This window comes from Pygocentrus nattereri, chromosome 13 (genome assembly GCF_015220715.1).
Source record: "Pygocentrus nattereri isolate fPygNat1 chromosome 13, fPygNat1.pri, whole genome shotgun sequence".
Classification (NCBI taxonomy): domain Eukaryota; kingdom Metazoa; phylum Chordata; class Actinopteri; order Characiformes; family Serrasalmidae; genus Pygocentrus; species Pygocentrus nattereri.
The window spans coordinates 19,525,708-19,539,073 of record NC_051223.1 but is presented as its reverse complement, the minus strand read 5'-3'; the positions used below and the strand labels follow the sequence as shown (position 1 = coordinate 19,539,073).

General features: G+C 40.5%; 1 protein-coding gene across 14 annotated transcripts in view; it reads right to left on the bottom strand.

Annotated features, from left to right (window-relative positions):
• cacna1g (calcium channel, voltage-dependent, T type, alpha 1G subunit) overlaps positions 1-13,366 on the bottom strand; it is a 322,261-nt gene that overhangs the window by 138,845 nt on the left and 170,050 nt on the right. For all 14 annotated transcript variants that reach the window (XM_017695914.2, XM_017695912.2, XM_017695906.2 and 11 more), the window contains exons 7-10: positions 12,047-12,338; positions 9,324-9,416; positions 6,200-7,022; positions 3,987-4,366 (exon numbers count right to left, since the gene is read on the bottom strand). In XM_017695914.2, the coding sequence (XP_017551403.2) occupies positions 3,987-4,366; positions 6,200-7,022; positions 9,324-9,416; positions 12,047-12,338 (1,588 nt within the window). The remainder of the gene's footprint in view (positions 1-3,986; positions 4,367-6,199; positions 7,023-9,323; positions 9,417-12,046; positions 12,339-13,366) is intronic.

The window sequence follows — 13,366 nt, the reverse complement described above, 5'->3', positions numbered from 1 at the left end:
GAGCTCACATTGCCTTTCTTTCAGCTCCAGCACACTCACACAACAACAAGACGCCCTTGCTCACAAACACGCGCCAGTCCACTTAAGAAACCTGTAGACAGTGGGGCAAGGTTCAAAAGTTCACGTGCTGGATGAGGGGACTTCTGGGATTTATACAAGCAGTGCCTGTTAAATATGAATCATCTATTTGAAGAAGACAGGACTACGATTAATGTTTTCTTGCCCGAAACTGAACAACTCACAGGCTCAAGAGGAAAAACACCCATGCTCATAACAGTAGGGAAAAACTATGGAACTCATCATTCATCGCAGCAGCAATATCCTGCAAAAGGCAGATAATTTTCCTCTCTGTTTGTGTCCAAACACTGGGCAGCAACTTCAAGCAGGAGCGAGTGGGCACCGTGGAGCATGGTGCGTGCCCCCCGAAGGATCTGGAAGACTGCGAGGCATGCGAGCACGCTGTGTAAACACGGCGCGATCACTTTCAGATGTGTGTCGGCTGCCCTCTCATCAATTCAGCCTTCACACTTGTGCTCCTCCGCCAGCACGGCCCAAATTACTCCCTCTACAGTAAACAACATGAGCACAAGATGCGTGAAAAGCCTGGAATTCCGCAACCTTCCGGAAAAGTTATACAAAGGGCAAGGAGAAGGAAACTGCCGATAGCGTGCAGATACAAGAGAATTTCGTGCAAAACTGAAATCGCATTAACAATCAACTATCCAACAGCATATGTAGCACAATTAGGGCTGTCATTATCAGTTACATTAGTAATCAAATAATATGATGATTTTTGGGTAATTAATCAAGCAAGTAAAGTCTTAAAAGAGGCCAAGCAAAGAAAACAGACTCAACTGTATAACAGAAAACCAGTGTAGTCTCTCTTACTTCACAAAATACTTCACTGGAAGATTTCACTTATTTATTTATTTATTTTTGATATCTGAAAATTATCATTAATTTCCAAAAATTAGAAGTAGTTTTCCGATAAATTTCTATTGATTCATTAAGCATAAAATGTTCACAAAACGTAAAGAACAGCTGTTGTGCTCAAATGATGAAGGAAGTCATGCAGGAACATGAAAGGTTCTTCCTCAAACTAGTAGTTAGAACATGTTTCCACAGCTTTACGCCCCTCCAGCTGACGCTTAGCATTGCGCATAGTGATCTTAGGCCTGCGGGCAGCTGCTCAGCCATGGAAACCCTTTTCATGATGTTGTTTCCAGAGGCAGTTTGAAACTCTGTCGCAACTAAATGGGTGATTTTTATGTGCTGTGTGCTTCAGCACTCTGCACCTCTCCTGTCAGTTTGTGTGGTCTATGGTTTTGTGGCTGTGCTGTTCTTGCTGCTAGATGCTTCCATTTCACAATAATAGCACCCAACAGTTGACTGGAGCAGAAGAACCAGGGCAGAAATGTCACAAATTTCTTATGGCGAAGGTAGCATCCTATGAGAGTGCTGCATTTAAAGTCACTAAGTTCTTCAGGATGACCCATTCTACTGCCAGTGATTGTGGAGATTGCATAACTATGTGCTTGAAACATCTGAACTCAGAGAAAGAGAGAGAGAGAGAGAGAGAGAGAGAGAGAGAGAGAGGGAGAGAGAGAGAGAGAGAGAGAGAGAGAGAGAGAGAGAGAGAGAGAGAGAGAGAGAGAATAGAGAGAGAGAGAGGATCACCAGCATGACCTATGCAAACTGGCAGCACTGCTGATTTATCAGGTAAGTGAATTTTAATGCATTATTTATTTAATCACACTAACTGAGTGATTGTTACAGCTCTAATAATGATAAATGCATGTTGCTGGAACCTAATCGTGTACCAAAACATATTTTTACATATTTTCAAAATATGTAAAAAAAATGACGAGAATGGACATGTAAATATTTTGTGCTGCAGCTATGTAAAACACAGAGATTACCATTTATTTATTTCAATGTCAGTCGAAATGGTCTTTAAGTACAAATGCGTTTTATTGATTGAATATTTCTGAGATGATTACAATTAAGATAATGCACTTGCATTTGCAAGGCTTTCAAAAATGACCAAAAGATACAGAGACAATTAGAGACCTTTTGAACAGCCTTGCGAGGCCTGGCAGACCAAAAATGTCACCATCAGACAAACAGCACCTAAAGAGAAGAAAATCAAGCTCCACATTTGCGTTAGATCTAAAGAATCCACTGTTCTATCCTTCCACTGGGAGAAGAGAACTCAACACTATGAGCCTGAATGGATGTGTAGCGGTCACATCCACAGAGAAAAGAAGAAAAGGGCATTTGCGAATCAAAGTAGCTGTGGATCAGATACCCCAGAGTCCCCCATAAAGTTTATGATTACTTGCATTGTGAGGGGAAGAAAATGCAACCAAGTTCTAAAACTGAACTTTGAGGTTGATGAAAATGATCCCTGCAGATTTCTTTGAAAAACTGAAAGCAAGTCTCCTGAAAAGAGCGGGAGCTTTAAAAAAATGCAAAAATTGATATTACATTTAGTTCTGGGGGCTTCTGGGCAATTTTATTCGTTGAATATTTGCAGAATGTTTTCTGCTTTTTTTGGCAATTTTTGACCAGAGATGAAATAAATAAAGGGTGGTCTCTGACTTTCACACACTAGTGTATATGCTTAGAGATCACAGTGCCGACACAGTGCAGACTATTACAGTCTTGAAGTTTCACACCCTTGCAGAGTGGGTAGGAAGTAATCAGAGCATTGCTTCGCTCTAGTCTAGGAGAAAGAGTTATTGAGCTGCTGCCACAGACAGCTGGGCTGTGAATCATGTTCCTGAGAGGAACTTTGAGAGGGTGAGCCATTGTGTTGTCGGAACTTTTAAATATAGGTCGTACATTACAGCCACTGTTACTGTTATTCCACCGTGAAAGGATTAATACACATAAAGGACATACACACGTGTCCCTCACTTCCCATGTAACAAAGAGGGACCTTTCAACTCATGGCAGTGTGTCAGCCCACAGGCCATTAAGCAGGTGAGAGATGAACTACCTGCTGCTATCTATCTCACATAAACACCAAATTACAATCACAAATCACATAAGCAGGACACCATGGAACACGGACAATCACTTTTTTCACTTTTCCCTTTATGTCATCCATCAGAGAGCAGAGGAAAAAGTGTAATGCTTGAGTGGTGTGAAGTTATGAAGTTTTATTTGACCCCTAGATACTATATGAAGTCAGATGTATGTATGCCATACCTCATAATAATTACATAAACCTCCTTTGACCTATGTTTTTTGTCCACTTTACATTGTTTGCACCCTTTTACCCTGTTCTTCAATGGTCTGGAGGCCCACAGGACCACCACACAGCAGGTATTATTTAGTGGTAGATCATTGTCAGCACTGCAATGACATGGTGGTGACATGTTAGTGTGTTGTGCTGGTATAAGTGAATCAGAAGCCGCAAAGCTGCTGTAGTTTTTAAACACCTCAGTGTCACTGCTGGACTTAGACTAGCCCACCAACCAAAAATATCCAGCCAACAGTGTCCTGTGGGAGCGTCCTATGACATCTGATGAAGGACTAGAGGATGACCAGCACAAACTGCAGCAGCAGATGAGTCTCTGACTTTACATCTACAAGGTGGACCAGCAAGGTAAGTGTGCTTAATAGAGCAGACAGTAAGTGGAATCTGATACACACAGAAAAAGTTTGGGGAGCCCCGTTTTGATGATTTTTTCCTCTTCAGGGAACACACTTCTGCACATTTTAATACGCAATTACTGTTTATGTGTTTAATTAAACATATTTGAGGAAAAAATCACAAAATGTGGCCTGTGCAATAGTTATGACACATTTTACGTATATGTTTTACGTTTTCCAATATGTTAAATGTTAACATTAAATTTTGTAGAAAAATGTCACATTTAAGTGTGTCCCTCTGTAGAAAATGTGTTGACTTAATTTTCCAAAAAGCATGTAATTATGGCACATATTTCTCTACAATCTTTGATAGGATGGGCACTGACCTGTTCATGGTACTCGATGCCCATGCTGAGAGTGTTGATGAGGATGGCGATCATGATTCCTCGTCCAAAGTACTTGCTGTCCACGATCTTACGAAATGTGTCACACACCAGTCTCCAAAAGTGCACCACCTTCGCTGCTCGAGCCCCTAGCTTAAACTTCTTCTTCCTTTTTGGGTCTCTGTTATCCCGATAGTGGGCATCCTGGGTGAACTCATACACACCCTCACTGTCTGAGTCTGCAGTCTCATTCGCTTCTGTCCCCTCTGAGTCATTACCTGCTGCTTTAGTACAATAAGGGCAGGTCTCAGGGTCAAAAGCCAAAGTAGCATCCAGGTTTGTGCCACTGCAGTTGGCAGTGGAGAACTTGCGGGGGATCTTCCCTGAAATTCATTTGGGAGAAGATTAGGTCTTTTGGATAGGAACACAGTAATTAAGTAGGTCACATTTTAAGCTATACATCTACTTCTGCTTTAAACCTGCACACATGTACAGGGACTGCTTGGGCAAAGGCATCTGCCAACATACATGCGTTTAACATTAAAGTGTGTAAAGGAGGGCGGTCACCAATATTATTATAGTATTAACCAATCCAGAATACACAGAACACAAAGAAGAAACATAACTGTTTGTTTCAAACCTCAGGGTAAATCAGAACACACTGTTAATGTGTTCAGTAGGGGCAGCATCACATTTTACAAAAGCAGAATCTACTGAAAATGAAGAAGAAACTTAAAAATGACATCTTTCATTCTAGTACAACATGAACACACAGACGAACTTTTTGTATAGCAGCGTATTGTTTTTAACGCCTGCAGCAGAAATCAAAACCTACAAAATGAAGACGAAACACATAGCAGTATTTTATTTTTAAAGCTGCACTATGTAAGTTTTGGGGGGCTATAGGTCTGGTCTTATTGCTTGCAACATGTGGAAAAAGAATTTGTAACACTGGTCGTGCTTTGGACCCCCTTCACGTAAAGATGGATCTGATGATTGAGAGGGCATTAAGTTAGTATTCAAGAAGAGCTCAGTCAATACTTGGTGAGCAGCTTGTCTTCCAAGGATATAAGTGAATTATCTACTGTTGTCATTATGTCTTCTCAGTACAATGTTTAATGTATAATTGCATCCAAGAGCTAAATATTGAACCGGACCTTCTTTTTGAGGCTGTGCATGTGACATTAACCGAAAAACTCCCATGAAATTCAACATGATGCCTGATTCTGAACTTCTATTTCAGCCTTTACAGAGTGAATCACAGATACCACATGTAAGAGTTTATGTGAGAGATAGGTTAAAGTTAGGGCTTTTTCTTCTAACTTAATAATGCTACTTCTTTCAAGCTTTAATAAAAAAGGTCTGACAAAGTACAGCTTTGGAAGAAAGCCAAAACTTGCATTGTAGTAGAGATTGATAGCAGTATTAGGCCCAAAACTTGCATTGGAGTACAGAATGGATAGCAGTATTAGGCCCAATCCCATTTCTTATTTTTAACCCTACCCCTTATTTTCAAGTGTCACCTTGCACCTTGGAACTGAGTTACCATGGGTAGTGGTTGAAATCTCTCTATTAAATGTGCTCTATAGACGACCCTGTCAGTCTGCAGCGATAGCAGAGGAGGGTAATGTTCCGCAACTTCACAGCTGATATTATCACCCACCCCTAATTCTTTGGTAATGTGAAGGTGAAGTCAGCTATTCTCCAGCTTCTTGTTCAAATTTTCCTGTTCCACTTTAGACGGAGCAGAAGTTACATTCTGGCATTTCAGGCATCAGTACCTCTGGACTATTTTAAGGTGGAACGGGAAATTTAGCTAGCTACCAAGGCATTAGCATACTATTTGTGATTTTCAATGCTCGTTATGAAGAAAATGACATAATACTTTAACTGACATTGAACTATTATAATTCCTTTTTTTCTCATAACACTCCATTTGGAGTGTGCCTCCCAAAAACCTCTGCTTGGAGGGCTATGTAGCGCTAACACTCCACCCCACCCCTCCATCTCAACAACAATCGGGACACCCTACCCCTAGGCAGGAAGGCACAAAACGGACAGCTAAGGGCCACATGGTAGGGGCAAGGAGTGAAATGGGTTTGGGCCTTAGTGCAGCTGTACTTTAGCATTCTGTATGCAAATACATTTATGTTCTTAGCAGAAGTGTAAATCAGCCTTAACTCTTTATAAAAATAAGAATGCTTTAACTCATTTACCTGCAGGTCCTTGTGTGTCCAGCAGACACTGAGGGGTGTTGGTGGGATTGGGGGGGATATTGAGGTTAGTCAGGACACTGGCAGTGCAGCTGACCCCTCCTGGCTCCAGGCTCCTCTGCCTGAGGTGCTCCAGAGGTAGGCAGGGCTGTAGCGTTGGATAGTTTTTGTGTGCCGGTGCTGCAAATGGCACTGAGTTCCTTTTGTAAGCCTGCAGGGCTGAGGGTCCAGGTGAGGGGGTGCAGCGCAGAGGCTCCAAATGGCAGGCTGTGTGATAGACACTGTGTACGGACTCTGCACTGCCAGGACCCAGCACTGCAGAACAGGATGTAGAGGAGGGGTCCTGCAGAGGGATGATGGAGGGAAGAGTGAGGCGTCCCGAGCCAGCACCTGCACCATTACCCGTTTCTATTTCTCTGGTCCTCTCATTACGGACACTTCCATTGCCAAGGTGGTAGTGGTGGTGGTGGTGATGGTGGTGGTGGTGCACCAAATGGTGGATGGACCCCTGACGTTGCTTCTGCCTCCGTCTCTTGGTGTGCGGAGGCTCCAAGGCAGGGGAGGCGAGTACTCTTAGCCCCGCCCGGCGTGCAGCCACCCGAGTAAGGTGACCCAGCTGCCTGGCTGCCTTCCGTACAATGTAGACCAAATATTTCAAGAGTTCATCATAACAGCTGCCCGGCTCAGAGAAGCTGGCCAGTGTGCTGGCATTGGACATGAAGCGCACCCTCTGCTCCTTCATCAGCTGACTCTCGCGCTGCTTCGTCTCTGAGAACTGAGTAGCTATGACAACCAGACATAGGTTGATCATGAAGAAGGAGCCCACCTAGAGAAAGAAAGGATGCCTTTATTTAGCTCCATAGAATTCAACAGCTGTTGCACGGGCCCATACTTCAGCCAACCTATACATGCTCCTCCCACTTCCAGTTTCCACTGGGAGGTTGGACAAGCTTCATAGAATGTTGACAAAAATTCTATTCACCTAATAAGAAATTCTAGAGGCAAAACTCTTTTTTGGCCACAATGCAAGCATTCAGTGTTGTTTTTCTGTCACACAATAATGTTTTTTAGGTAATGCTTTATATATATTCACAAACAGTAACGCTCCAATATGAATGAATATCCAATATTCATTAAACACATTCACTGAGGAGTAGCACACATCTCATGTACTGAATTAAAACCTCAATAATGCTTAGTGTATACTTCATAATAATCATACATTAAAATCTATTCAAGTAATAAAAATTAAATGAAAGTATGGGATAAGCCTACTCAACTGTTAAATGTTGTACTTAGTATTAAAATTATGTACAGCTACAAAACATTCATGACTGATACACAGTCTAAGTTCCTGAAGTATTTCTAAATTGTGCTGTAATATTACAGTAAAATTACATGGTCACAGCTACAGGATTATCGCCTCATGAAATATTAGTGAGTATTTTATGAATGTACAGGAATGTGAATTTTCTTCTATTGGCACTGCTTTCGTTTGTCATGAATGCTTTTTGAAAGTTGAATGTTTTAAGGGATCGGGAATCAATGCAATATGGGTCTCAATATGCGCTTGGAATCATATTTGTTCCCTGAAAAGAAGAAAATCTGTATTTATCATCATATAGTATTTATCATCATATAAGCATACACTAAGCATCACTGAGTGATTTGTCAGTCTATTACATTATATGTTATTATACTTAATGCATTGAATGCACACATACATTTTCTAACACACTTCTGGGTCATGGGGGAACTCGAGCCAGTGGTCACTGGGCAGAAGACAGGTCCATTGCAGGTCAGGTCACACACACACACACACACACACACACACACACACACACACACACACACACACACACACACACACACCCCTAGGGGCAATTTAGCATGTCCAATTGGCTTGACTACACATCGTGGTACAGTAGAAAGAAACCAGACAGACCCAGGGATAACATGCAAACTCCACACAGAAAGGACCCTGGTCTACCTGCTGTGCCACCATGCCTCTCTGCATAAAATGCATGCTCAGAATGATCATGTTATGGAGTATTAGCATATTGTTTCTGCTAGAAATATTTCATACACATGTGAGCTAGCCATCTTAGGAGTTAAGATCATAGTCTACACAACTAGTTACTGTCACATGGCTGCACTATGTGGGATATGCTGACAATATTTTCCTTGTCAGAATCATAATGTATATCTTGACATTTTGGTAAAAACAGAAAGTGCAACAATATATTGCTCAAAAGCAAGCTGCAAGCAGCAATGTAGACAAACACCACAAATCTTTAGATCCCAATGAAAAAATGTCTCATTAGGTTAAATAGGATATTATAAATCATCTGAAAAGTTTGTCCAACCCAGCAACAGTTGCTAAGAAAGAACTATGCAGAGCATGGATAGGTTTTCTCAGTCTAATAATATATAACTGAATGACATGAATTCATAAATCAAATAAGTCTAATTTATAGACTAATTTATAGTAGCTATTAAACAATATGTTTAATGGCCTAACAATAAGCCTACAGTTTAGGTGATCACTAAACTGCAAAGTGGAACTTGTGATTTTATTAGTAGTTTCAATACAACACAGCAAAAGAGTTGAAAATCATAGGAACTGATTTGCTTAGGTTTTTAAATAAGGCCTTGTGACATGAACACAATATTACATAGTTAATACTTATTACGAAGCAATCAAAAGCTCATAATGCTAAAGCTGCGTAACATGATTGTCACTACTTATACTTGACTGCATCTCTTAGTGGCCTCAGAATGGAAGAGTTAAATAGTTTGGGATGAGACTAAGCACTCAGCATTGCAGCATCTATTACATTACAGCTAACTGCCTTGGACACATAAAACCATCAGTACCCTGACCACATACTCCCTGTACAACTTTATTTAATCTGAAATAATTGTTTGCCATTTACAAGTGTAAGCCAGAAAAGATCATTCTCCTGTAACTAGGTTGGAGTGTGGCTAAGCCTCTGAATCACAGCGGCTGGGCAGCGCGGCGCTACATCCTGTCTAATAGGGCAGAGCGCTGGATAACAGGAGAACAGCCCTATCTTTACATGTGATCTGCTCAGGTCAAGACATGTAAGAGCCAAGAGCCTCTTACTATGATCAGGAGGATGAAGTAGATAAAGTTGTAAAACGAGTGCGCATCCATCACAAAGTACATGATGTCCACCCAACCCTCCAGAGTGATGACCTGCAGGGGAAAGAAGAGAAAAATGAAAGGAATGGAGAGATACGTCGGCTCTTAAAAAATAAACCATCTATTCCTTATTTATTAAGGTATGTACTTATTTATTTACCCTTTGAAATGTTATTATCTTTTTATTATCTTATGTTTTATCTTTTTAATTCAGTGCTTATTGCTCTTTTTGATCCCTTGTTCTCATCCTGATCACTGGCCACACTGCAAATTAGGGCCACCCTCAATATACTTAGTAATATATACATATAATGACTATACAAGGACTTTAAATACTGGTGCATTGATTGATTGATTGATTGATTGGCTGACTGATTGACTGATTGACTGACTGACTGACTGACTAATTGAATGGGTGATTGTGTTCTTTTAACCATTTCCAAAACTCTCCTTGTGGCAGTGCAGTATAATTTATCATCCAATATCTAGTTTGGTGTTCATCATATAAGTGTTTCATCATATTATGTAAAGTGTGCTTCTGGCAGAATTTAACAAATCCATGCATTGACTGGAGGTATCTAGGAGACATCTGGAATCAAATGAGCTATAAACCACACAGAGCACCTCTGTTTTTGAAAATAAGAAATTCTTGTTACAATAGGACACAATCCTGATATAGTGTTTTATAAGCAAAACGCTAAGTTGCGAGATTAATTGCCCAGTGCAGCTGTGGTTTCTGATCCAAACAGTCAACATTAAGAAGACGGGAGATTTCAAAGCAGGACCTGAAAGACCTGCAGGCTCAATGGAACATCCTGGTGCCAAATCATCCTCTGCTCCCTCTGTCCCATTTGTCACTCCTCACACAGCTGAAGAGCAACACCTCTGCAATTTCAGGTTTCTATCGAGCGCACTAGCAGGACTAGGAGCTGTCGGACAGCTAATTCATTTTAGAGCCAGTAAATTAGGTGTCTAGCACCCAGGCCACGGTATTGGTGACTTGCAAACGGAAGATTAAGCCTTCAATCCCTGCCCATCTTCAGGACATGGCAGCTTTCTAAATATTTAATAGATTTCTATTTTGATTCATTCCTAAAATGTGACGAACATCCCCACCGAGACTTGTATTGCACTTTGTGTGACTTGAATTTAAGATTAAGATCAGGGGAGCATACCGTAATATGCTGAAAAATTAAAACTTTATCGTTGCTCTGAGATAAAAGGCTATACAAAGTTAACAGGGACAGCTGAATTCCGTCATCATCTTCAGCCGCCAAAATCCCAAGACACTCACTGTTTGAATACAGAATTAAGTGTCAGAACAGGAGAACACTGAAAGTTGGTTGTCGGTGAGCACAATGACAGGGCTGTGAAAAGTGTGTAAAGTTTCAACCCCTTGCTGAATTCACAGTCATGGGAAACTGTGCCTGCCTCTTTTGGCCATTGTGTCTATTAGTACTTCTGCAAGTTAAGCATTATTACAGCTAGATCAGTTTAACCAGTAGAGGTTCTATTATATAATATGTAAGGGACTGGCTGATTCATACGGGATGGAGAAACGGTCTTTATAATGTACTTTCCGACAAAACTTAATAACAATAACAACACAGTTTTGTTACTGCAGTCCATTAAGGTAAATTCTAATGAGACTATTACTGAGGGTAGGATTGTCTTGACAGGTGGGTGGGCTCTGGCTTATGTCAATTTATGCAGGAGCCTTGTTAGCATCTTGCTCAGCCAAGCTGGCCTCATAGATCAATCTCATAGTTGGGGTTTATTGAAATAAACAGAGGGGTTAGTTATAACAGTCACTAACTAGAACAGTCTGGTAAGTCAATGCAAACACAAATTCATTAAAATTCTGCATTGTTTAAACCAGACAAGCTTTCTAACCTAAAAACATTAAAATATATGCACTGAACTCAATATGATTATCCCAAAGAGGCTGTGTCAAATGTGGCATGTTTGTTTTTGCCCACTGAGTAGAAGAGCAAAAATCTAAAAAAAAATGTAAATATTTGAAAATGAATTCATTCCAGTTAGCTCTTTTGAATTTATATTAGGGGGATATTGACTTCCCTCATGTATTCTTTGGATGGCTTAATTGTAACACTGTGATACAGCTAACTCCACTGTTTGGAGGCTGTACTTTTGCCAGGCTAGGTCTGACTATGATTTACATCCTTCAAAACAGTGCTATTTTACAGCTATGCAGAAGGTGATTAAAATAACACAGGTGTGAATTCTGTGACTTACAGGCACTCAGGAATTAAAAAATATGCCAGATGAAAAATGTACTATTTAATGGTTTAAAGCCAGTATTCAGGGAGAATCTTGAGAAATATCCATCAGATTGCTGTCAGGATTTGCAGGTGAGGTTGCTATGGGAACACAAGAAGATGGCTAAAAGCACATACTATTTGAACCTGTTTATCTACATAAAATACATTTTACCCCACGTTAAGTTGTGCCCCGCTCTCCTATGACAATGTACTACTCTTTTAGATATGTATCGTCTAATTTAAATGAGTTATGGGGTTGTGACTTCAGACATTTTAATCCATGCTGGATTAAAAACACAGAATAATCTTGTTGGGGGTCTCTCAAATTAAAGTAGTTCCCCATGTAAAACTAGTCCAGCTCAAAGTCACTAACACCAATCAACATCCATAAATACCACTCACCTGAAAGATGGCGATCCAGGCATAGCCAATGTTATCAAAGTTGATTGCTCCCTTGAAGGGGTTGACATCTCCAGCAGAACAGTTGGTGTAGTACTGGTTCCAGTTCACACAGGTGGTGTTGTCTGTGCTGTTGTAGGCTCCCATGTCCAGGCCACACTGCAGCCCCTCCTCGTGCAGCGTGGGGATGGAGCTGCACTGGCGCATGCCAGTTTCTCGCGGCTGAGAGCAGATGAACGGGTTCTCGTCGTCGTTCTCAGTGTGGTAGTAGTTGTGCAGCTCTAGGCTTTGGGGACTGAAGAGAGATAGGAAATGAGTGATTGGTATTCAAATATAGTTTATAAACCAGGTAGTTTTACTTTACAGACCATTGCAGCTCTGCTGTAAGAGATGGGTACGTATGTTTATGACAGATATATTTATTTATTTATTTATTTGTTTAAGCTAAACTGTATCATTAAACAAATATCCACATTTACTAAAACGCAAGCAAGTAAAACAATAAAATACACTCTGTTAATTTCAGCTCAGTTTACACAAAATTGTCACAAGGAGGTACAACCAGTCACATGGTTACTGTGATACTGTCCTTATTATTTGATTGCACACTGGGCAATGCCAGCTGATTTTAAATGTGCCCATTGATTGAATTTACGTTAAATAAGTAACATTACTTCAGTCTCAGTATGATTATCTTAGTCAGTTCAATTAAAAGATCAGGAAAGTTAAGCTTTTGCTACATAAAGAAAAAGTGAACCAAACTGAAAAATGTAGCACACAGCAAGACTATGATATCAGACTCCTATAAGGCAATACCTGCTGACACAACTAAACAAATTTGGCTAGGAAATTAATGTCATTCCTGTAAATATCATTATTGATATATTGCTACATGGTTTATCCCCGTGCCACCTCTAGGCCTTTTAGATTCCCTAATAAATAGCTTTTGGATATTGTGCAGCTCTATTTCCATGGTTATGTTTTCATTCTTCTCCATATTGTGGCACTACTGTAGCCTTCCTGTGACCTGAATTTCTTTTCCTCTTTTTGATTACGTTTTATTTGAATGGTCATGCAGAATTTGATTTCAGATATGTATAAGAAAGAAAAAAAGAAGACTTGACTTAAATGCATTTTGAAGGGTAAGCTACATCTCCTAGGAGAAAATAAAAAACACAAAGCTGAGAGAGCACAATACTCCTTCTGAATGACCCCCGCCATGGTGCCAGGCCTGATTATAAGGCTGAACGTGCTCTGCCACCAGCAGACACATATAAGCCAAAATATGAAGTCTGATGAGAAGAAGAAAAGGGGCTGAGGGAA